At 38.9% G+C, this 24,577-nt stretch overlaps 1 protein-coding gene across 2 annotated transcripts in view; it reads left to right on the forward strand.

The window, feature by feature from the left end:
• The first annotated feature begins 526 nt into the window (after positions 1-526).
• Positions 527-24,577, forward strand: part of LOC124133945 — a 216,969-nt gene continuing 192,918 nt past the window's right edge. For both annotated transcript variants that reach the window (XM_046498547.2, XM_046498548.2), the window contains exon 1: positions 527-1,052. In XM_046498547.2, the coding sequence (XP_046354503.2) occupies positions 956-1,052 (97 nt within the window). In that variant the 5' untranslated portion in view covers positions 527-955. The remainder of the gene's footprint in view (positions 1,053-24,577) is intronic.

Raw genomic sequence — 24,577 nt, forward strand, 5'->3', positions numbered from 1 at the left:
ATATGCCAGTAAATAAAAGAAAACCTTTATCGGGAAACAATGTTAATATTAAAACCAATTTAATGTCGTTGCATTTGTTTTCTCGTCATTTACCAAACCCGAACACGGAGAATCCTTCAAAATGACCCAATGTTACATTGTTTCGATACAGCTTTTCCAGTATAAGTTACACGTCATGTTTGGTATCGAAATGTTGCACTGATATATCTAAACAACAATGCAGACATGCTATAACAATATTTTATACCACAGGTATGTTGTTACGAAGCAGCCTTCAGTCGTGTTTTGCATTAAATGTTGCAAATGGTATCTTACAATAAATACAGACATACTATAACGATATTATACTCCATGCATGTATAATACATTACATAATATCCGCAATGCGACATCTCGTGTTTATCTTTTCGTTATATAATTGTACGCCAGTAGGTTTGTGAGAAACAAGGCCCACCCACATACGCCAGGGCTTGACGGACAGCCATCAAGGCTACGGCACAGCCTACTCGGACATCCTTCATGCGCTCACACGACTTGGTGGTGTACGGTGCAGGAACTATGCCATCTTATAAGCATGGATAAACCGGCCTCGTGTCTCGCGGTCATGTCGTTCTATATAGATTAATGCAATGACCGCTAATATTGAATTCTGTGGTCAGAAACCGCCACACGCCTTGACTGGCATTGTGACAGATTCGTTGATGAAACGAAGGCAATAACAGTTTCTGTACAGAGCGTCGATCGATTGTTCATAGACGTTCGAAGTTACGGTGTATCTGGGGATGTAGATTTGATTGTTTCGTAACATGGCCTCATCCTGGTTTCAGTTCAAGATGCCATTGATGTTTTCTATACTTACATGATAACGGGACAATTGACAATTATTGCACGTGATACCTTTGTTTACAGAGGGCGCTGCCGTTACCGGAAGTGGTTTGTTGAGTAGTAACCCATCATGGCGCAGGGCCATGAGTGGATCCTACAGTCTGCGAGCTTTTTTTGGATTTTTACCTTGCTGTTGAGTGAATCCCAAAGTAAAAGGACACAGACATGTAAGTACATTATATATCTACACGTAAAAAAAATATTGCATGCGTTAACGTCCATTTTAAGTGACGAAACATGACTTTATGATCGGAGCTAGCAGACAGCTCGTAGCCCTTTCTTGTTTACAGGAATTGTTTTTTGATCCGCCAGTGTCAGTAAAATATTTAGGTGGCGATGACTACAAAGCCCCCTCCGCTGTAGAAAATAACAGTAAATTTTGTTATCGATTTCACATAAAATGTGACCTCATTTCGGCCGCTCGTCTCTCAGGCTAGCGTTCTCCAACCGCGAAAACAGCACAAGGCGCGAACCGTGGCTGAGGATTAAATATTGACAGATCAACATGAAGGCACCTTATACCCTAGTTTACGACAGCAACACGGGGCGCGTAGTTTGCCGTCCACGTTGTATTATTTCCCAAATATATAGTACAGTACGTTTTAAGGTACGAGTAAGTCCCTCTTGTGCAGCCACCGTCTTTGTTTCCATTGGTGATATATTCTCATTGTAGCCCCGTCACCCCTTTAATACGGCGCCAGTCTGCGCGAGGTTCGCCCGCTGCTAACGAGCAGGCAGGCAGTGAGGGATGGGTGCACACAATTCATCTATGAAAATCTCTGGCCCCACGAGCACCCTGGCTGATTGTTAGATACAATAAACTGCATGTAGCTTGGATATAAAATCATGGCCGTGTATTAATAACTTTAACTTGAGAGACATTTCTGTTCAAATCGTGTGATTAAGTTTTGAACTATTTGACACATTTTATGGGCTGTGTAGTTAATCAGTGTAGTAATAGACAATAAAACATCCATAAAATATTGTTTCGTACACAAATTGAATAAAAATGGAAACTTTCATATAATTATTTGCACTCTAAAAATCAACATTAATTGAAACTGTGCCTGATAATTGGTTGAATCAACGTTCCAGGCTACTATTAAACCATTTCCTAATTTTATTATTTTGTTTTGAATAAGCAATGAATTCAAAAACTATCACATTGTGATTTATAACATTTTAATTCTGTTACCATGGAAATAGAAAACAGTTTATTAGGCAGTGATAACCTTGCAGACTCTGATAACACAAGTTTTAATGGCTTTAACAATCACTGAGGCATAGAGACTGCAATGAAATCATCACATTTCTGCAGTAAATCTATATGGCGTTTATCTAGAGGCCTTTTATGTTGGCCAAGGCCTGGCTAACTTAGCCCGTGGGCCTGACCATTGTTACAGCCCGGTTGAGAAGGTTAATCCCCGCTATGATGTAATAAAATGGACTGATAACATCTCTCTTTGTCCGGAGCACATCCTTACCCCTTACCCTTTCCTTAAACATGCTATGCTTCAGCGATGGACTTCCAACGAGCCACCTCTCTGCACAGTTTTGTTCACTTATTAAATTATTTTCCTAAATTGGCGTTTCCATTTGTTGACCGTCCCAAAACAAGGGCATACTTGGTGATTATGGTGAATTCTTGTGACAAACGATGAGTCATCAATGTTGGATTAGATATAGCCCATGTTCCTAGAAAAAGATAACTGAATTTTAATTATTTTCATTTCAAGAAATTGGTTGTAGAGAGTTTAATGGCGCTTTCATGTTAGTTTATTATCTAGCTTCATTTTGAATTATCTAATTTTGAAACTGTCAGTTTCCAAATTATTTTTTAGGTTTTATTGTTAAATTGCATGTGCGTGCTATGGACCCCTAAATGAGTGACATGATGATGCCAGGCCAAGTGTCAGCACTGCTTCATAAAGGGTTACATCACGTGGCAATGGATTACTGTTTGTACAGTTGGTGTCAGTGAACAAGAAACATGCCTTTTGTTTCATCAAGAATATATATTGTAGTTTAAGGTTGGATAGCCTAGTGGTTAAAGTGTTCGCTCTTCATGCCAAGGCTCAAGGAAGATCCCCAACCTGGGTACAGAGGGATAGACACATCCAGTAGCAGGGGTTGAAAAATTATTAAAAATGTTACTTGACCAAGGGCAAGTATGAGCAACATTCTCACTTGCCCTATTTTAAAATGTACTAGCCCAAAATCTAGCTAATAAATTCAGTAAAATGTTACTGCTGCAGAACTGAGAATAAAATTCTGAAATTTGAACATCCATCAATAAACGTTCGCTTACGATTGCAAGCGTGTATGTTTGGGTACTTGGAACAAATGGTGCACTTCATGACTTTCGCTGTGTCATCATACGCAACCCAAGGAAACTGGTCTTTCCACCCAGCGATGAATGTTCGTTTTCGTTTACATTCTTCATACTTCTTATTCTTTGCCGATATACAACTTTCGGAATTTCCCTCTGCCTTCCTTTTAAGTTCGTCCCCACCGCCAAAGAAACTTAAAATAGACCGCTGAGACATGATCGGCCATGTGCGGTACTGGCAATATAAATTGTTATTGCAGATACCCCTCTGGGTGCTAATGAGGCAAAGGGAGGCTACTCTGTCCTTTACTAGCTTACTCATTTGAAAGAACAGATTTACTTACTGTGATCCCTCGCTATTGCACTCTACAATATAGCGCTAACTCGGTTATTGTGTGCGGTAACACATGGTTCCCAAAACTTATATACACTTTTAGTAAACTCAAGTCACTGACACGATGTCATTTCCCCATCGCAAAACCAATACCACCTGCACGCAACACCGGAAATACCAATCAACAAATTCCGCAATTAAATCCTATTATTACTATCTGGTTATAAAAAAAACACGTTTGTACCTTGACATAAGTTTGTAGCATATTTTATTAATTTTATTTAAAATTTCATTCAATACAGTTTAGATCTTTAGATTTTGCCGAAATCGTTTGTAAAGGGGTCGATTGATCGCACAACTCGCCGTTATTTACAGCAACCACGGTCAGCGCCTCGAATGAACTTTAGTTGACAACGAAAAGAAACACATATTAAATAAATGCCATACTTTCACTCGTTAAAAGTTCCGTTTGTTGTAGTTCGACAAAATTATATTTCATCAGAGCTAGGCCTAACGAAGCATCTAAAGTCCGAAAATGTTTCAACCTCGCGTTACAATTTCCAAGAAATTCCATTTCCAAGAAACATGTGCCATATATGGAAGTGTTACTACGATTTAACAATGCAACAAGCCTGGTTCTCGTTGTTGACCTGCCTGACATCGAAATGTATTAATCCCATTGGTTGACTGGCGTAGCTGTATGCAAATTACATTGTCAGTCTGGGACACTAACAAAATATTAGCCAATCAAATACTGTATCATGATCACATGATTACATTCGCGTGAAACTTGACCCAGTTCATTTTGTGTGCTCTACTTGTCCACGGGCATGCTAGAAAACGTATATTACACGCCCGACATCTAAACCTTACTTGGCACGGGCGTCGGGCAATGGTATTTTTCAACCCCTGCAGTAGTCTGTTAGTCGGAGACTAGTTAAAATCTAGATGGACTTGTTGTTTCCTCCCCAGTTCTTGTTATTTTTACATAATCAGTAGTCCAAAATGAGCAGTAGAGTAGTGGGATACGACAATATTGTCTACCCCTTGGTATAATGTGTGAAGCCCATAACTAGCATTCCTTGCTAATATTGGTAAAAGTGGCTTAAATCAATCAATCAATCAATCACATATTAAGCCATGTCCTCCAGTAACATTTGCTTGCAGCTAAAGATCTTGTGTCCGATAAATGTTCTCTGCTCTTTCTGGGGGTTTTCTCCAATGACCTTTACATTTTGATTTTAAGAATGTCCGTTAGTCATGTGAGGTATGGTCACCATGGATTTGGATCCAGGGTAGAATAGGTCTTCAGCAACCCATGCTTGTCGTAAAAGGCGACTTCTTATCGTCAGAGGCGACTAACGGTCAGGTGGTCAGGCTTGCTGACTTGGTTCATGCATGTCATCGATCCCAGTTGCATGGATCGATGCCGATGATGTCAATCACTGGATTGTCTGGTCCAAACACATTGCACTCAGCAATATTCAAGCTATATGACAGTGGTCTGTAAATAATCGAGTCAGGACCAGACAATCCAGTGATTGACATCATGAGCATCGATCCACGCAATTGAGATCGATGACATGCATCAACCAAGTCAGTGAGCCTGATCACCCAATCCCGTTAGTTGCCTCTTTACCGCCTCCGTGGTCCTGTGGTAGAGCGTCTGCCCGGAGAGCGGAAGGTCCGGGGTTCGATCCCCGGCCGCGTCATACCAAAAGACGTTAAAAGATGGTACTTGTTGTTACCCTGTCTGGCGCTCGGCATTAAGGGGCTAAAACAAGGACTGGTCGGCTCTGAGTCAGTATACTGTGTCTGAGTGGGGTATTCATGTTAAACTGCGGCGTGGTATCTCAGTGAGCTAGCACTATAAATCGGCATTAGTCCGGACTAGAACAAGCAGCCACACAAACACATACTCGTACATGCACGTCGCTATATAAGTGCAATAATCTTGGACGTGACGTTAAACCCAATTTCACCTCACCTCACCTAGTTGCCTCTTACGACCAGCATAGTCGCCTTTTACGGCAAGCATTGGTTGATGAAGATCTATTCTACCCCGGATCTTCACAGGGCAGGTTTTATGAATGATATATAGTAATATGAAAGAATCGGGTGGTGCTTAACTTTTTTTGAGTAGTGTACATGTCAATTTTAGTATCCAAACATTTCTCTCACATATCGCATTCATTAGGTGAAATAGTTGTGTAAAAGGCTTGCAACACTGGCCCAGTCCAAAGTGACAAGTAGCTCATTTTTAGACTGTAGTAAGAAGCTAGCCTTGAACATGTTGAAAGAGTGATGGGTCCAGCTTGTTGCACACAAAACATGTAGACAGTAGATCTGGAACAACATGCTGGGGCTGTGACACGTTCTGTTCCCTGATACAGTGCTTGGCATGTTCAAAAGTTGACATTCTTTCTTTATGCAGGTGAATCACAACCCTCAATCGTATGCTATCAAATTTCAGAGATCGAAGATGGGATATTGTAGGGCAGAGATACAGACTAGAGGGCAATGTAAATGGTATGCCAGTTATTGCCAACCAGGAAATACTAAAGAATGAGGCTCTATGAGCATAATCTGCTTGTTGAAAAGTTTGTTATTTTTCACATTATTACACCAAAATAACGGTAATGTATCATATGTATTGCGAGTACAGGGGTTGTAATTCAAAACATTGTATTGTGGGCCTTGTATCGGGATACAATACTGTATCACCATATCGTTACTCTACTAGTAGCCAGGGCTGAATTTCTAGGATATGCGGTATCTGCCCATCTCAAAACAGATGCCACAGATCTTCGTGTACAAGTCCTGGTGACTCAACTGGGTAACCCAGCCTAACATGATATGTAATCTGCCCAATCAGGCACGGCCAATTTCCTCATCGCTTGATAAGACTGAGATTTTAATGAACATCTCACTTCAGTTATATTTCTTGTGAAACCATCATGAGGTTTATGTCAACAAAACTTGCACCCATTTTGTCTGTGTTCAAAAAGTTCAGTATGCAGGATAAGTTGAATCTTTCTGTAATAACTGGTTAGTGGTTGATGCTGATGCATGAAGTGGGCCAGATTTAGAATGCTATTGTGTGAGGTTCTACTCGGCCTGGCTACTGTTAGTGGGAGATAGACTATCTCTAGGCGAAGAGTATAAATATCTCAGTGATTAGCTCCAGAAAAAGACAGTTTAGCCGACTTCTCCATTGGGCAAAACACTTGCTGTGTACATTGGATGGAATTGATCGCATCATGAAAAAGCTCGAGGCTTGAAGGGTTTGTTTCAGTCCAAATATTTATTTCAATGAAAAAACTTTATTCTTTGAAATGGGACAAATTCAAGTTTGGATTTCAGTTGATATTTGTTAATCTTAACCATTTAACATAAACAGTTTTCTTTTCGTAGATGGGTCCATTCTGCATTGGGAAATATACAATTTAGTTTTTGAAATGCTCCCTGCAGTGACCAAAGAGGGTATTTCTTCTGTCAACAATGGACAGTTGAAAACACTAGGCAAGGAACATCTGTTTTTGTGTACCAGAAACTACAATGTAGAACTGTTTCTGAGACTGATGGGCTTGCAGGGAATTGAATTTTTCATCCAGACCAACCTTGTTGACAGGGAAATAGTATTATGAGCTGAAACATATTTTTTCCAAAATTTGTTGTAGATGAATAATATTCACATTTGTCATGGTTAGAATTTCAGGTAACATGTCAGAATTGTTTTCGATAAAATTACACAGATGCCATTCTAAATGTTTTCTGAATAACAAGTTGGTCAGATTCATGCCGTTGGTGAAGGGAGGTGTGTTAGCGCGAAGAACACCTTCAACATCAGGAACAGGATATCAAGATCAAACACAGAACAACTCATTCTAGAACAGATGGCAGCAGTGTGTGAAATAGTCTCCAAATATCGCTGGCCAGGTGTGCTAGTCAGCCTTGAAGTTACTAGTTTCAAATTTCTCCGGCTTAAATATGCGACAGTTTATTTATCCAGAAATATGATTCTGCGAAGGTATCAACATAGTAATTCCAAATTGCAAATCATGAGTCAAATATTATGAAGGCTGATTTTGCAGCCTTCAGTAGCTAGACAGGCTAGGGGCCTTTCAGATATTTTTTTATCCTGATCAAAATTATGGTGGCTGTGGCCGGCAGCTATTTCACTTGCTTGATGGCAGGGAATTTATACTGTAAGATTACTCTGGACCTAGTGTACTCTTCTGGGTATTTCTGGTATTTCTGGGTAGAACAGTTCCTCAATAACCAGTGGGTATACATGCCAGTAATCTAAAACACAGGTACACATGCCAGTAATCTATACAGGTAAACACGCCAATAATCTACAGCACAGGTACACATGACAGTAAGCTACACAGGTACACATGATAGTAATCTAGAGCACAGGTACACATGACAGTAATCTACACAGGTACACATGACAGTAATCTACACAGGAACACATGACAGTAATCTACAGCACAGGTACACATGACAGTAATCTACAGCACAGGTACACATGACAGTAAGCTACACAGGGACACATGATAGTAATCTAGAGCACAGGTACACATGACAGTAATCTACAGCACAGGTATACATGACAGTAATCTACAGCACAGGTACACATGACAGTAAGCTACACAGGTACACATGATAGTAATCTAGAGCACAGGTACACATGACAGTAATCTACACAGGTACACATGACAGTAATCTACACAGGAACACATGACAGTAATCTACAGCACAGGTACACATGACAGTAATCTACACAGGTACACATGGCAGTAATCTACACAGGTACACATGACAGTAATCTACACAGGAACACATGACAGTAATCTACAGCACAGGTACACATGACAGTAATCTACACATGTACACATGGCAGTAATCTACACATGTACACATGGCAGTAATCTACACAGGTACACATGGCAGTAATCTACACAGGTACACATGACAGTAATCTACACATGTACACATGGCAGTAATCTACACAGGTACACATGGCAGTAATCTACACAGGTACACATGGCAGTAATCTACACAGGTACACATGACAGTAATCTACACAGGAACACATGACAGTAATCTACACAGGTACACATGACAGTAATCTACACAGGAACACATGACAGTAATCTACACAGGTACACATGATAGTAATCTAGAGCACAGGTACACATGACAGTAATCTAGAGCACAGGTACACATGACAGTAATCTAGAGCACAGGTACACATGACAGTAATCTACAGAACAGGTAGACATGACAGTAATCTACACAGATACACATGACAGTAATCTACATAGGGTACACATTGCAGTAATCTACAGCACAGATACACATGACAGTAATCTACACAGGTACACATGACAGTAATCTACAGCACAGGTACACATGACAGTAATCTAGAGCACAGGTACACATGACAGTAATCTAGAGCACAGGTACACATGACAGTAATCTACAGCACAGGTACACATGCCAGTAATCTACACAGGTACACATGAAAGTAATCTATACAGGTATACATGGCAGTAATCTATACAGGTAAACACGCCAATAATCTACAGCCCAGGTACACATGACAGTAATCTACACAGGTACACATGGCAGTAATCTACACAGGTATACATGGCAGTAATCTATACAGGTAAACACGCCAATAATCTACAGCACAGGTACACATGACAGTAATCTACACAGGTACACATGGCAGTAATCTAGAGCACAGGTACACATGACAGTAATCTACACAGGTACACATGGCAGTAATCTATACATGTACACATGGCAGTAATCTATACAGGTACACATGACAGTAATCTACAGCACATGTACACATGACAGTAATCTACAGCACAGGTACACATGACAGTTATCTACACAGGAACACAGGCCAGTAATCTACACAGGTACACATGCCAGTAATCTACACAGGTACACATGCCAGTAATCTACACAGGTACACATGCCAGTAATCTACACAGGTACACTCAAGAATAAGTAGGCAGGAGTAATGGGGCAGAGAATCCCACCGGGCGTGTACAATGACGAGGCTTACATAGGTAGAAACCAGGCACAGCATTCCCCTGAGTTTGTCTACAGGTTGACATTGTTGTCAGCTAATGATGCTTGACTTGCTGCAGTCAGCTGAGAGGTTCCAGAGCTGCACAGCTGTGTTGTGTTGCCCACAGACAAGGGAAGGCCACACTCTTCAACTGATTCTGCTGTGTTCCCAGGAACACTTCTCCCTGCCCTGCTTACCTCATGTACAATACATCTGCAGGGATTTGTCTGGACCTGCTCAGAGGCCGGCCGATATTCGGCCCCAAGTCTGCAGCAAACAACAGTAAAAACACCCAATTTGAATTTTAAATTTCTCAATTCTTCAGAATTTACAAAAATAAGAACATCAAAATCAATTTTGAACATTATCACATTTTTTTCCCCAATTCACCTGCCAAAGGCACTTAGTTTAGAATCCTAGATAGATCCCTGCATCTTCAAGGCCAACCTGAAGGTGGGGTGTCACTGTACAAGGATACATTGTATAGATATTTACTTCACGATACAATGTCTCAATGTACCAAGCTGGCATGTGATTGTATCTCACCTGGGTAGATTATTGCTCACAGTATCAATCACTGGTTTGTCTGGTCCAGACTTTATGATTTACAGATTGCTGTCATATTGCTGGAATAATGCTGTGTGAAGCGACATTTTAAGGTCCCCCTACCCTTCGAATGGAACCTGATTGTTTGTTCGCATGGTATTTTCATATATTTATCATGTTCATCATTAACTATAAGACATATAAATGAAGTATTTCAAAGACTTGTCACAAAAAGGATGTGATGACTCAAGCTATTGACTAGTAATATTGCTAAATTAAGAATAGGAATATCTTGTCCAGCAAAGATAATTGTTTTGTACGTGACTGGGTCACCTGTGCCCCCACACCAGAACAGGGTTTTACATTGACCTACAAAACTATGGTCCTGATATGTATCAGATCACACAGTTGGTGTATCGTCCCAGCCCTATTAATTACAGGACCTTTATATTTTTTATCAAGGATTTGGTACAATGAATATTACTGTGAGTCTTTCGTGGGGAAATTTATCCGCCCAACAAAGTTGGCGGGGGATATAGAAACGGGCTCTGTCCGTCCGTCCGTCCGTCACGTTTCGTTTCTGGAGCATAACTCAGAAACCGTTCAATATTTTTTCATCAAACTTTGCAGGTCTGTCAAGTACATGCTGAACTGGTGCCTTTTGCTATTTAGAAATTTTAGAAATTTTTATTTTTTACGTTTCCTTGGCAACAAGATGGACTTAGGTTCTGTGAGGGTAGGGTTCGTTTCCGGAGCATAACTCATAAACTGTTCAATATTATTTCATGAAACTCTGCAGGTTTGTCAGGTACATGATGAACTGGTGCCCTTTGCTATTTAGAAATTTTAGAAATTTTTATTTTTTTACGTTTCCATGATAGCAAGATGGACTTAGGTTCCAAACTCTTCTTTTTTTTACAATTTCCATGACAAGTTCCACCTCGGTAATAAAAGGTTATCGTTTGTTTAGATTTAATTATGTCATAAATTCTGCAACAGGGGCGGGGGATATAGCCACGTTAGTGGCAAACTCTTGTTTTTTTCTGCATCCATTCTTTACATTTGTGTGTATTAGATGCACATGTACCAGTTAAACCCTAACTATATTATATCCCAACAATGAATCCACCATTTACATGTAATTATCTCATCCCATCAGATTGAGCTTTGTTAGTAATAGGAGCAGAAAACAGTCAGTTTCATTTCCCTTAGTGGCAATATGTCACAGAATACAACCATCAACCCTCGCAAGATGTAGCTTTGTAACCATCAATATATCCCCCACTCATGCACAGTATATGATTGAAGATTCGCAAGATAGCCAAACGATATTTATGACATAGAAAAAGTAATCAGTTATTTTGAATAGCCAAATGTGATATCCTTGAAGTGCCCATCTTCTTGCAAGGCCTCCCCCGTGCCTACATGGTATTCTGTGATTACCGCTCCTAAATCCCCACAACTACACGGCTCCCTGTATGTTATTGTGTTTGTCCAGTCTCTCTTTCGATAATGTTGACCTTCTTCAAGAATCCACACACCCCAGAACCCCCAAATCCTTGCCCGGAGCCCTATCCTGCCACCATCTGCCCTGAGTTTAGTTTATGGGCGATATTAGCGCCATGTGGATTCGTTATACCATGGCAAACCCCTACCCCTTCCTGGGTTTATAGGTGGCACTGGCGCCGAGGGAATCCCGCTAAATTTGTTACAGCACTAACTAGCCGAGCCTGTCGTGAGACAGTGTCTAAACTAAACACAAGCCATCAGAGGTTCATGTTCGTATTTTTTCAGATCCCGAGGGAATGTTTTGATTTGGAAAATTTGCTCTCTGATGGTTCCTTGCAAGGCTGAAATGTGTTATATTTATTTTGATGAATTTCCTAATTTCAGAATGGATGGTTTGACATCAGTCATTGGCGCCATATTATGTTCTATCGTATTTGTGTGTGAATATAGACTTGTTGTTACATTGATTTGAATTGTTCTTTCTTTAATGTAAAATAATATTTTTACCCAACTTTCATGAATTCAGTTTAGCTTTATCAGTGTTGTTAATTGTTCAATTTGGATATTCTTTTTCAAGTTGATATGTTCAGAAAAAACTGATGATGTGAGTCTAGTGACCACAGTTAATGTTTTGTTAGGAAGGCAACAGCATGCTTCTTCTATGAAAGGACTGGTAGTGGGAGGTATAGAACACCCTGTAGCATTGTAATCAGCCCTGAGATTCCCTGGTGTATACTGGTCAATACTCCCTATGTCCAGCTGATACAGGAGGGAGACATGTGGTCAGCTGTATATAGCCTCGTATACCATGTGTGATATTGACATATGTCAATCACCTTGTTAGTGGATCAGATGTTATTGCAATCTACAACAAAATGTTTGACATATGACATTGGTGTTGATACATTGTGGCTAATTTGTCAATGACTGATGAATACAGATTGATTCTTGTTAATAGCTGAAGTAAACCTTTATTCAAATGAAATGAAAGAGTAATCTGTTTCACCATGGACCCTTAATATGGAAGTGTCCATGGTTTCACTTGATACCTGCCAATGTTATGGTAAAGTCTTCTCAAAGTTTTACCTTGACTTACGAAATGGGGTCCAAGAAACCGCTAATACTTAATTTCAAGGGTCCTTACAAGAAATATGTGGGTGTGAATATAACGTTTTAAAGTAGTGTACTTTAATAACAGGACGTTTATATTTCTTGTCAAGATTTTGGTACAATGAATTTTATTTAGTAATGAAATGGTGTAGAATACTGCAAATTTTCATAATTTCTATAATTACAGGACATTTATGTTTCTTATCAAGAATTTGGTACAATGAACTTTATAGATCATCCTTTGCGATTCGATTTTTTTTTTTCTGCGTCCATTCTCTACATTTATGCATTTTGATGCACATTTCTTTGTTATGTTTGTTTGTTTGTTGTTTAACGCTGCACTTAGCAATATTCCTGCTATATGACAGTGGTCTGTAAATAATCGAATCTGGACCAGACAATCCAGTGATTGACATTATGAGCATCAATCCACACATTTGGGGGATACAATGACATGCATCAACTAAGTCAGCGAGCCAGACCACCCCATCTCGTTAGTCGCCTCTTACGACAAGCACAGTCGCCTTTTCGGCAAGCATGTGTTGCTGAAGACATAACCTACCCTGTATCTTCCTTTGTGTTTAGTAAAACCATGAGTGCGACAGGAGATATTAAAATGCCATAAAAGAAAACCAGCCAATCACTATCCTTGAATGAGATGTGTGCATCCAAGTTCAGTTGCTGCAGGTGTAAGTTAATGAATATATTGATATATACCATAGCATGTTGCTAGCTATTGGCTTGTTGAAATGTTGTCAGTATTCTCTTTGATGCCAGTCAATCAGACTTTCATTCAACTAATTACTAGCTGTTTAATTACATTAATTCTGGGTCAGCAGGTGCAGCTAATTGGAGATAAATGGACAGGAAAATTGCTTCATAAATGAAGTTGAAGTTTCCAATCAGATTTAGATGTATTTAACAATATTTAACTATACAATTGGTTGGTTGGTTTGTTGTTTACGCCTCACTCAGCAATATTCCAGCTATATGACGGCGGTCTGTAAATAATCGAGTCTGGACCAGATAATCCAATGATTAATATCATGAGCATCGATCCACACAATTGGGATCGATGACATGCATCAACCAAGTCAGCAAGCCTGACCACCCGATCCCATTAGTCGCCTTTTACTACAAGCATAGTCGCCTTTTACGGCAAGCATTGGTTGCTGAAGACCTATTCTACCCAGGAATCTTCACGGGTAAACTATACAATGGGAAAGGATATGACAGTTGTCACAGCATTTTGTATTTATTCTTCGCTATCCATAACCTTTGCTACCTGTGGTTAATTGAGCCTGTCGCAAGTACTTTTCAGCAAGACTTGGCATCATTATTGAGGGATCACACAAATAGTAAGAGATAAAACATCCCATTTTCAACCACCAAGAATACAGTTCAGTTGCATCCGGAATAAACCATTTTATACCCACACTGATTGTTACTTGTCATGTATTGCATGTAGAGAGCTAAGCCACTGATTGCGTACAGGATTGTGTTTTGGTTAGCTTTTTCCATCATCTTTGATCTTGAACTTTTCATTGTTTTATTAAAAACAATTAAGCCATCGTCAGTTTTTCTAGTTAATAAAAACATCCAATAAGTGTGACATAGGCTTAAACATGTTAAACAACATGTTCTTGAACTGTTAATTACATTGTCAGTAAACTTAGACCTATTGCCGCTTGTTTGCATGTGTTCGTGTTAGACACCTCAAACCTGGGTGACCCCTTAATGTAGACTAAAATCTAGTCTCTGAAATGAACATATCGTACATAAAAAAAACAGTTGTTCAGTTATCTTAATAAAAATATAATAAAAAGGAGCCCAGTGAATCTCTTCATTTTCATGATACTGCAGGGATCTAGACTTGCCAAACATTATAGACTTGCATGGGCTGTATTTGATGTATATTTGTATCAGGGTCTGTAAGACAGACTACCCTTAATGATGATGCTGAGTATATCTGACATAGCTCATCCCTAAATAACGCTTTGCTGGAGATTGTATTAAGAGATGGATAACAATAATATCTATTAGAGATAGATTCATGTGAAAGTAATTTTTATAGTATTTTAGATTATACAGATGTATTGTTAACTTGACGGCTGAGTTTGTTGGTTGGTGGTGTTGGTGTGTACGTGGTGCGTGTGAAACAGCTTGCCTCCGCTTGTAGAATTATCCGAGAATCTTTGCAATAAGTCATGAAAGGGAGAAAATGATAAGTAAATAGGTAGAATTATGGCAGGAACTGTGGGAAAACAGTTGTTGTTTATCTCACCCGGAGGTCTTCATCAGGCAGTGTTTATGTTGTCACTGCATGCCCCGACCAAGTCTGCCTCAACATACATCACTACAACACAGCACTTATGCCCCTATGTACAGTGTTTGCTTATAATTAGCAGTGATCTTGCTAATTGTGTGTCTCACATTCTGTGACAGACTGGCATTGCTTCCTGGAAGTAACGATTCTTGCTGAGACCTGAGTCTCACTGGCTTGTCAGAATGCCAGCTATGCAGGTCAAGCAGAGCAGAGGGTTGGACATATTGTTATCATTGTTGATGGTTTGCTGCCTGTCTTGGTTGCAAAATATACTGGCTGTACACGCCAACCCCAATACCCCCACCCCCACCCCCACCCCCACCCCCACCCAATGTGGATTCCGGGTTAGATAGGTCCCCAACAACATTTGTTGGTTGTAAAGACATCCAGATGGATCAGGTGGTCAGACTCAGGTGTACTGCATGGCATCTAAACGGCATGGATTGGTGCTCACAATATCAATCACTGGATTGCCTAGTCCAGGCTCGATTATTTACAGGCTGATATCATAAAGCTAAATTATTTTTGTGTGTTGCATTAAAAAAACAAAAAAAACACAATGATCAGTGGTTGAAATTGTGAATCACAACTGTCTATGTTCAGAATCGTCATATTGTTATTATTATTGTGAGGTCAGGCAAAATATGACATGGTGTTCATGGTGACGACAGACCGTTCATATTACTCGTGACTCTCAATGTTTTGTCACTTGTATTTGTCAAAACTTTTATATAATTTTTTTGTTTTCTCAAAATAATTTTGCAGCTGCTAATGAACATGTGCTCCATGACTGTCAGTTCCACTGAAACAATGAAAGTGTCTGGTCGAACATCTTGTGGGTTTTCGGGACAATCAGGAAGGGACATATTCTAACATCAGTGAAAGCATGTAGAGCCTGATGAGACAGATACTGAGACAAGTCAGGCTAATAATGCACTGTTAGTCAAACAAAAAATTAACTGAGTCTTGGCTTGAGGCTATCAATTAATCACACAGACTGTTAAAGTGTAAAGATGGAGGTCGTATTGTATAACTGTCAGCTTTGTGTGCAGAAACGTTGTCATTTAAATTGCTTTAGGGCTGTGATCAGTCAAAATATCATTTGGAATTAATATATTTTTCTTTATATTGCACTTGTTCAATGTTAGAGTATTTTATTTTATTGTAAATTTTGGCTGTTTGATAAGCCATGATAAGAGGCTCAGTAAAATCCAAACTTTTATTCAAAGTGGATTGAACAAGACAAATACAAAGATGGCACATCCCATGGTTCTACCTGATTCAGAAATGTAGAGAATGGACACAGAAAAAATAGTGTACCCCATTCTTGACAAGAAATATAAAGGGCTTGTAATTGAAATAATTATAAAATCTTAGAATACCCTACGCCATTTCATTATTTTACGGGACCTTCATATTTCTAGTGAGGACCCATGAAAAGTACTTATTGGGAGTTTCCTGGAATACCAGTTTAGAAAGTCAAGGTAAAACCCTGACTCCCCCACATGTGTAAAATGTGTAAAGGCCTGGTGTCCCCCGTTGTGATATTGCTGAAATAGTCCTAAGAGGAGGTACACCACAACTCACTCACTCACTCACTCACTCATGCAACATCAGGTACAAACATTCACAAGGGGCAGTGGTGGGGTCACCTTGTGGTTAAAGCGTTTGCTTGTCACACCGAAAGCCCAGGTTCGATTCCCTAAAATGGATTCGGTGTCTGAAGCCCCTTTCTGGTGTCTCAGGCCGTGATATTGCTGGCATATTGTTATGAGCGGCGTAAAATCTTACTCACTCAGTTACTCAAAGACATTCAGTTGGTGAAAGAACTAAAAACAATTTAACAATGAAAGATCATATCCCCCAGAAAGTTCCACGTCTTCCTGTCAATGGTTTGTTTAAAAATATCATGGTTGGGTGGGAAATTATATCTATTTTTGACATCTTCTCATAAACATGCCATCATGATTTGTATCATTTTTGGAAGCTTGTTTAATTCCACCAAGATAACCTCCCTATCAGCTGGCCACCCCTCTCATTACGGAGAAGGACTGTAACAAGATAGAAAACCTATATGAAAGCTGTCTATCAAGATTTTATGTTTGACACACTCATAATCACCGAGTACACTGTGTAAACAGTTAGGTGGGCTAAGGGTCGTAAATAAACGCCAGATTTCAATCTGTTGGGGCTATTGCATGCCTACCAGGTGGGTGAGCGTAAAGCATGCAATCGGCATGATAGCATCAACGCCATTGAATAGCTTGTGAAGATGTTACACTATGGATCCTGTGTAAAAACTCCCTCTGCTGCCAGTCGTTACCGAATTTGTTGCCGATTTATGACATGGATTGCTGATATTTTTGGTTTTATTGGGTGACGAGTGTGGAAGTAATTACAGTAGCTTTGATGCCGTCATTATCAACACGTTTTTTGGTAGTACCACAGACCTTGCTTGATAACCACGACAAATTTACATGTCGCAAGTAGCCACGACCAGCTTCGGTGTATAGGGAGATTAATAATTGATAAAAGAAGAGTGAAATTCTGACAGAACTGCGGAATAAAAACACAAATATGTCCCACAATCCATCAGCAGGAAGTGCAAGTGCGGATGAAAGGGACGCAGAAACATGGAAAAGTAAATTAATTAGACTGCAGCGATCATGAAAAATTGACAACAGCTTCTTTGAACTGGTGGTATTAAGCTTTACCCATGTCTGTGTGGTCTATGTGCAATGGTTAGGTAGGGTCGATGAGAGTTTGATGATTGTGTGATTGTTACCTGATTGTAACGTGATTGTATCTTCTATCAATCTTGGTACTCCAATCACATTAGTTGATTGGTTTGTCCTGATCAACAGCTAATCTTTCTGCAAGACTGATTTCATTGCACATTGGTAGTCTCCTTTAGGCAAATATTGTTTTGTTCAATTCATTTTCTTGTTCATAGTGATGCCTTTATTGTTACATATTGAAGTATATATATATATTCTTTTGAAATGACAGTTTCCCCACATAAATATCTACCTAGTTTGGTTAATATCTAAATCCACACAGAATTATTTGAAATAATTGGCATTGATGAGTCTGATCTCAACTGTTTTCTATTATAATGCTATTATTGATTATTGATCTGATAAAGAAAATCAGAAAGTTTCAGCATCTTATTCCCTAGTTACCATGGTTACACGACAGTATATTTCATGTGTCTGTGCAAAAATTCCCTGAAGAGGTTTCATCTGAAAACAGGTAAATGGGAAGATGGTACTTTATATAACCGATTCAGCAAGATTGTATTACATTTATATTGGATGAAATTAATTGTGCATCATTTTATAGTTATCATCTTATATGACAAAGTCATTTGTATCCTAGGTAATTAAGGTCTGTTGTTGTACAAAATTAGACACAGTATCTACTTCATGAGGCTCATTTCTTTTGTAATATAGATTATGAGTGTCTGTGTTATGTGATAAGGCCCACTAAAGGCTGAACTAAATTACTTACTGTATTCGACGTAATAAGCGTCCCACTCCAATAAGCGCCCACGGCGATATTTGCTAATATATTGGCAAGTGAACAATCCCAATTAGCACCCCTTCCGATTGATCAAAGTACACAAGACTTATTTATTCGTGTATAATACGCACTCGTGTGTTATATGCACCCTTAATTATGGGCAATTAAATTTTGGAATCAGCATAAACCACGAAATTTATCTTTCAACTCTGTTTTTTCCACCAAAATAATATTCTAATAAGAGCCCCCTATTTCTAATTTTGAGAGCGCCCTGGACGCTTATTACGTCAAATACGGTATGTCAGATGTATTGACATGAACTTGTCTGTGTTATGGCTTTGATACACACGTTGTCATGGTTATAGCATGATTTAACAAGACTTTTATGGAATGCTGTCAGTGAAGTATTGCAGCTACAAATTGTAAAACACTGAATAGCACAGCACAAAAAATACACATTGGCACTACCATATATGGGAATAAAGAATTAAAACACCAGACAGTTTTGAAAAAATCTCTGTAGCTCCCAGAAGGTGATCACAGGGTATAAATGATACTATCATAAAAAATAACAAAAACACTAGTTTGGTGGTTCAAGTGTAAAACTTACAATATACCAAACAGACCAAGACTGACCTAAAACGTGTATTAACACCACAACACTGTTCATAATGGAAGGCATGGAAATAGCACTGTGTTGAACTGATGGGAAATGGATTACCGGTAGTATGGAAAGAGAAGATTGTGAAGGATTAACAGAGGAGATTTGGGGCACACCAAGCTTCATTGCTAAAGAAAGATATGAAAAGAAAATTGGGTAAGGGAGGGTGGTATTTTTCGCATTAGCGAAATGAAATTGTGCCTTCGAGGCGGAAGATGGAGGTTAGAGAGGCATGTGTTAGAAAAGGACAATTTTGGCAAGTTTTCAAATTAGGCATAAACATGATAAAACATGATTCAACAATTACAAAATCGCTCATTCATGCAATATTTTGCTGTACTTTACCATGTTTACCCACTTTCATCATGTTCGCTGCATCATGTTCTTTTTTGTTACACATTGTGACATACACAAGATTACATGACAAACTTTCCAAAGGCAATAAGCTCAAAAGGTCTTTCTCATTCTGCTGGGAATTTAAACCATCCAACATAAATAAACAACAATAAACTGTAATTAAGTGTTTGATGTCTGTATTTGGTAATGTTTCCATCCATGTTTAATAATAAACATGCAGGCATACCGACAGGGAATCCCTGACTCCAATCAAGATACAGACATAATCAAGTGATCTGTCAAGGTCAAGGTCAACTAGAAAGTAGTCCCTCCATCCACCACAACTTGCATTTATCATTATGATTGCAGGTTTTGTATGCATTGATTGAAGTGTAAATGCAAGTTTTCAGGACCCTGCCAATGGAGTAAATTTGAGTAAAATTCATTGTGTAATTATATGCAATATAGTGCATGACGTTGACGTATCAATGCATCGCAAATTACACTCGACATGATACATGATATCCATATATTGAATAATGTTTTAATGCTGTATCCCTTTTCCAAAGTAATATTTACAATGGTTTGCATGACCTGACCATCAACCATGAGACCAAGTCTAAGCTTACCATCCATGAAAATTAAACACAAAATGGTGGATAACCACCCCTTTGTTAACCAAGCCCCATGGAACATGGAGAATTTCACACAGGACTCATCACTGACATTGCACATTTGAAATCAGCTATCTCCCATTCATGCTCAGATTCTGGTATGACTGACGGAGCACTATAGGATAAATGGAAAGAACGCTGGTTCAGTTAGTTAATATTAATTCCTTTTTGGAATCAATTACCTGCCTGCTCTTTGAAGGATGATCCGTACAGTCTAAGAAATCGGAAATAAAATGCTTCCACTGAACACTGAAAAGATTTTCTATGGAAGTCTAATTATTACTTTATTATGGCTTGGCTGAGACTTTTAAGATTGTAATTCAGGAATGTAGACTTGATGTCTGTGTCAGGATGGTTCCGAAGTAGACATATTTCTAACACCAAATCCAAGAAACATATATTCCTTCAAAATGTATATTAACTAACTTAGGCATATCTTTTAAGCACTCTTCACATTGAAATTCACCATTAGATTTATTGGCAAACGTATTATATAAGGAGATTTTGGGGGGGATGTTTGTTATCGAATATAGTGAATACTAAATTGATACTAACTGATATTAAATGATGTTTAGCAACTTTTACTAACATTCTCATAGAAGTTGGATATGAACATAATCGGGATATAACAAATGTTATATTTGAGAAAACACTTTCTTAATAAAGTACAGACCCTAGTACTTTTGGGGGTTGAGTCCCATCCGGGATTCGAACCCATACTCCCAGAATTAGGCACCTAATCGCGACACACTGTCAGCGATCTAACCCACTCAGCCACCGAGGCTTCCACAAAATGAAAGTCTGACAACTGGTAGTCTAATCAGAATATGGTGCATGTGTCGGAAAAAGTTAGACAATGCAGGTGTTTGGGAAATGCCTCCTTATTTAATGAAATCTGAACAGGTTACCATGGTTATTCTGAACATATTTTGAAGGATTTATTTTCAGGACCATCCAACACATCACCTGCCTCTGTTATTTTGATTCTTGTGAGAGAACAGTGTTTATGGTGATTATTTACTGTTAGCTCTACTGCCGGGACATAGTAGTCGTACCTGGTTGTATCACTAACTCGCCAGTGTTGTGTCAAGGTCACGTAATTGCTACTTTATTTGAACGTAGGGGTGAAACAATACAGCAAGGTCATGATGCGATACATATCAATATACATATACACATATTTACGTCAAATCACGTAGAAACTTCTTGACTATGAATATTTTAGAACAGGTTCCAAAGGAAAAGCTAGACATAGACACATGTTCGTACGCTATTTTTAGTGGTGACCTTGAAAAGCTAATTACAACACATTATTTGACTGACGAAAGCGCTGTGGTGAGGGTGGGGAAATTTATTTTAGCAATGTGTTGTCTTGTATCGATACAGAAAATAACATTGTGTATTGTATCGTTGCATGGAAACACACGATGCACCAGTGCACCAATGCTTCACCCCTACTATACAGTGCCTGTAAGTAAAATATGTACTTCGTCTGCAGTGATGCACTTACCTTCCTTCTGATATCATTTATGTCAGTTTCTAAATATTATATAAGTGTGACAGATCAGGCATTATGAAAGTAAGCATTACAATAAAACAAAAGGAAAATATAAACAGAAGGAGCTGATACTTATATTGCCAGTTTGCATAACTAACATACCTCACCAGGTTTTTTTAGATCTGCTTATAGGCTGCTTGTTTTCAGCCCCAAATCTGAAAAAAAATCTTGTCGTGTTAATATTAGCAGTGATTAGGGCTGCAACAAATACACTATAAGGGCGAATACGATTCGTATCACGAATATAGGGTAATAAATACGAATATTAATTCACGAATACAATAATAAGTCAGCAGCTGAAGTATTATTTGTTATATTCAGTGAAACATTAACAACATAAATTATTTGACATGGTTTGTTAATTTTCTATATTATACATTTATAATATAATTATATACTACACTTGTCCAGGTACTTAGTCTTAGTATCTGCTCAAATGCTACAATGACCAGTGACCAAATTCCTGTCAAATTAAATATTATAAGAGTGTTGTCTTTAAAGAAATCTATGCATATAATATGTTCTTATGGATGTTTTAGGTACAGGGTATGTAAATGCACATGATTGCATATTCATAAATATTCGATTCTAGTGGCCATGAATAACAAATACAATTCATGAATGGATACAGTTCGATTTACCGAATCGTAACGGCCCTAGTTAATATAGTGATACCTATATCTGATGTGTCAACTTGTGCTTCACTGATATCAGGACCAAAAGAGAGGAATGCTTAGTTTCACATTATTGAATGTAATGTTAATATACAAATTGCATGTTAAAAGACTTCTGATTTTATGAAATTAGAAGTTTAAAATAATCCCAAATATGAACAAAATAACATATTTTTTCCCCAAGCTGCTTTCCAGGGGCACTTAGTTTGGAGTCATACATAAATCCCTAATCACTTACCACACTTACCATGCTTACAGATCTTATTGATATCATTTGTGTATTGTATGGGATGTTTTTGTTTACGGCATATGTTGGGACATCACTTTACTTTCATTAGATTTGTTTTTTGATCCAGCAGAAAGTTTGTTTCCTTAGACCTAGCACTAGACAATATTTTGTGTGTAATGTTGTGCAATGTTAATTATGTCCCCAAATATGATATTTATTTAATTCTAATTATCAATCAAAATTGCAACTACATTTTACATTATGTACACAATATTGCAGTGTTGCTTCCATGCCCATGTCTCTGTGGTTAATTTATAAAGAAATGGCAATATATCACACATTGTGTTGCAAATAATTTCAAAGTTTGGCTGAAGCCATATTGCTTGCAGTATGAGTACAATATCCTGCAGTCTAGCTGGGACAAGTTAAGTTCATTATCATAAGCCAATATTGCACAGATACACTTAAGCATAAGTGGTGATAAAATATTTATTGCCCAGACCTACTACAGACTATTATGCAACACAGTTATTCCAAGGGTCTTTGTGTAACATTGTTGTCAGCCCTAACCCCATACTCAAGGCTCTTTCCTATCTGAGGGAGTCCTTATCTTGAGGGGACTGTCATAATTATAAAGGTGCCACTTGAGTTAAATGGGAACTTGAAGGGCAGAACTGTTGAAGATGAAACCCGTATTATCTGTGTGTAGATTATGGACTTTAGGGTTATCATGCAGCTATCTTAGCAGATCTGATGGAACATGGCTTTTGTTTCTAATGCACTTTGGTGTTTTAAGTTTCACAGGACCCGTGAAGATGCGGGGTAGAAAAAGTCTTCAGCAACCCATATGATGCTTGCCATAGAAGGCGACTATGCTTGTCATAAGAGGTGACTAACGGGTTCGGGTGGTCAGGCTTGCGGACTTGGTTGATGCATGTCATCGTATCCCAATTGTGTGGATCGATGTTCATGATGTCAATCACTGGATTGTCTGGTCCAATCCAATTATTTAAAGACTGCCGTCATATAGCTGGAATACTGCTGTGTGCGACATTAAACAACAAACAAACAAACAAACATTAAAACATTATGATATTATTAAGTCACATGGGCCAGTGGTCTCACAGCAGCTTCATCTCACTGTCCATCCTCCTGATGACAGGATCTGCTGCTTCCAGGTTCAAGTCCCAAATTCTGGTCCTTGGACTGTCGACACCACATCTAGTTGTCGCACCAAAGAACTTAATGGCTACATCACCATTAAAATTATTATTTTGATTCCTGGTTGCCCTACCAGAAACATCTTTGGTTATTTATCTTGAAGTTAGGACTGTATATAGTGGTACATGTCTGTCAACACAGCCAGATAGGAGTGGTCAATTGCAGTACAAATGGTATATGACCTCCTCGTCTCAAAGGGATGTGACCCCCTCACCTTAGATAAGACTGGAAATCTTTGATCTTACTTCCTTCAAAAGTAGTGCGGTCAAGAGGCCACCCAAACCTTTAATCATTGCCACTGAAACCTTGTCTTGTCCCACTTGCCAGCCCTCATCTCCATCCCTGCTCCAGAAGAAGGACCAAGTGATACCCGTTACTCACCACTCCTAATTCCCTTCCCCTCACCCTACTTCATCCTTCACACCTGGTCCAGTAAAGAGGCCCAGCGACCACCCCTCACCCCAACCACTCGCCCACACCTCTCATCCACCCCTCCACCTCTACCCCTTGTCCCCATCACTTGTCCAGTGGAGAGGCCAATGACCACCCCTCACCCGCACATCCACCCA

This window comes from Haliotis rufescens, unplaced genomic scaffold (assembly GCF_023055435.1).
Source record: "Haliotis rufescens isolate VD_foot unplaced genomic scaffold, xgHalRufe1.0.p SCAF_17, whole genome shotgun sequence".
NCBI lineage: Eukaryota > Metazoa > Mollusca > Gastropoda > Lepetellida > Haliotidae > Haliotis > Haliotis rufescens.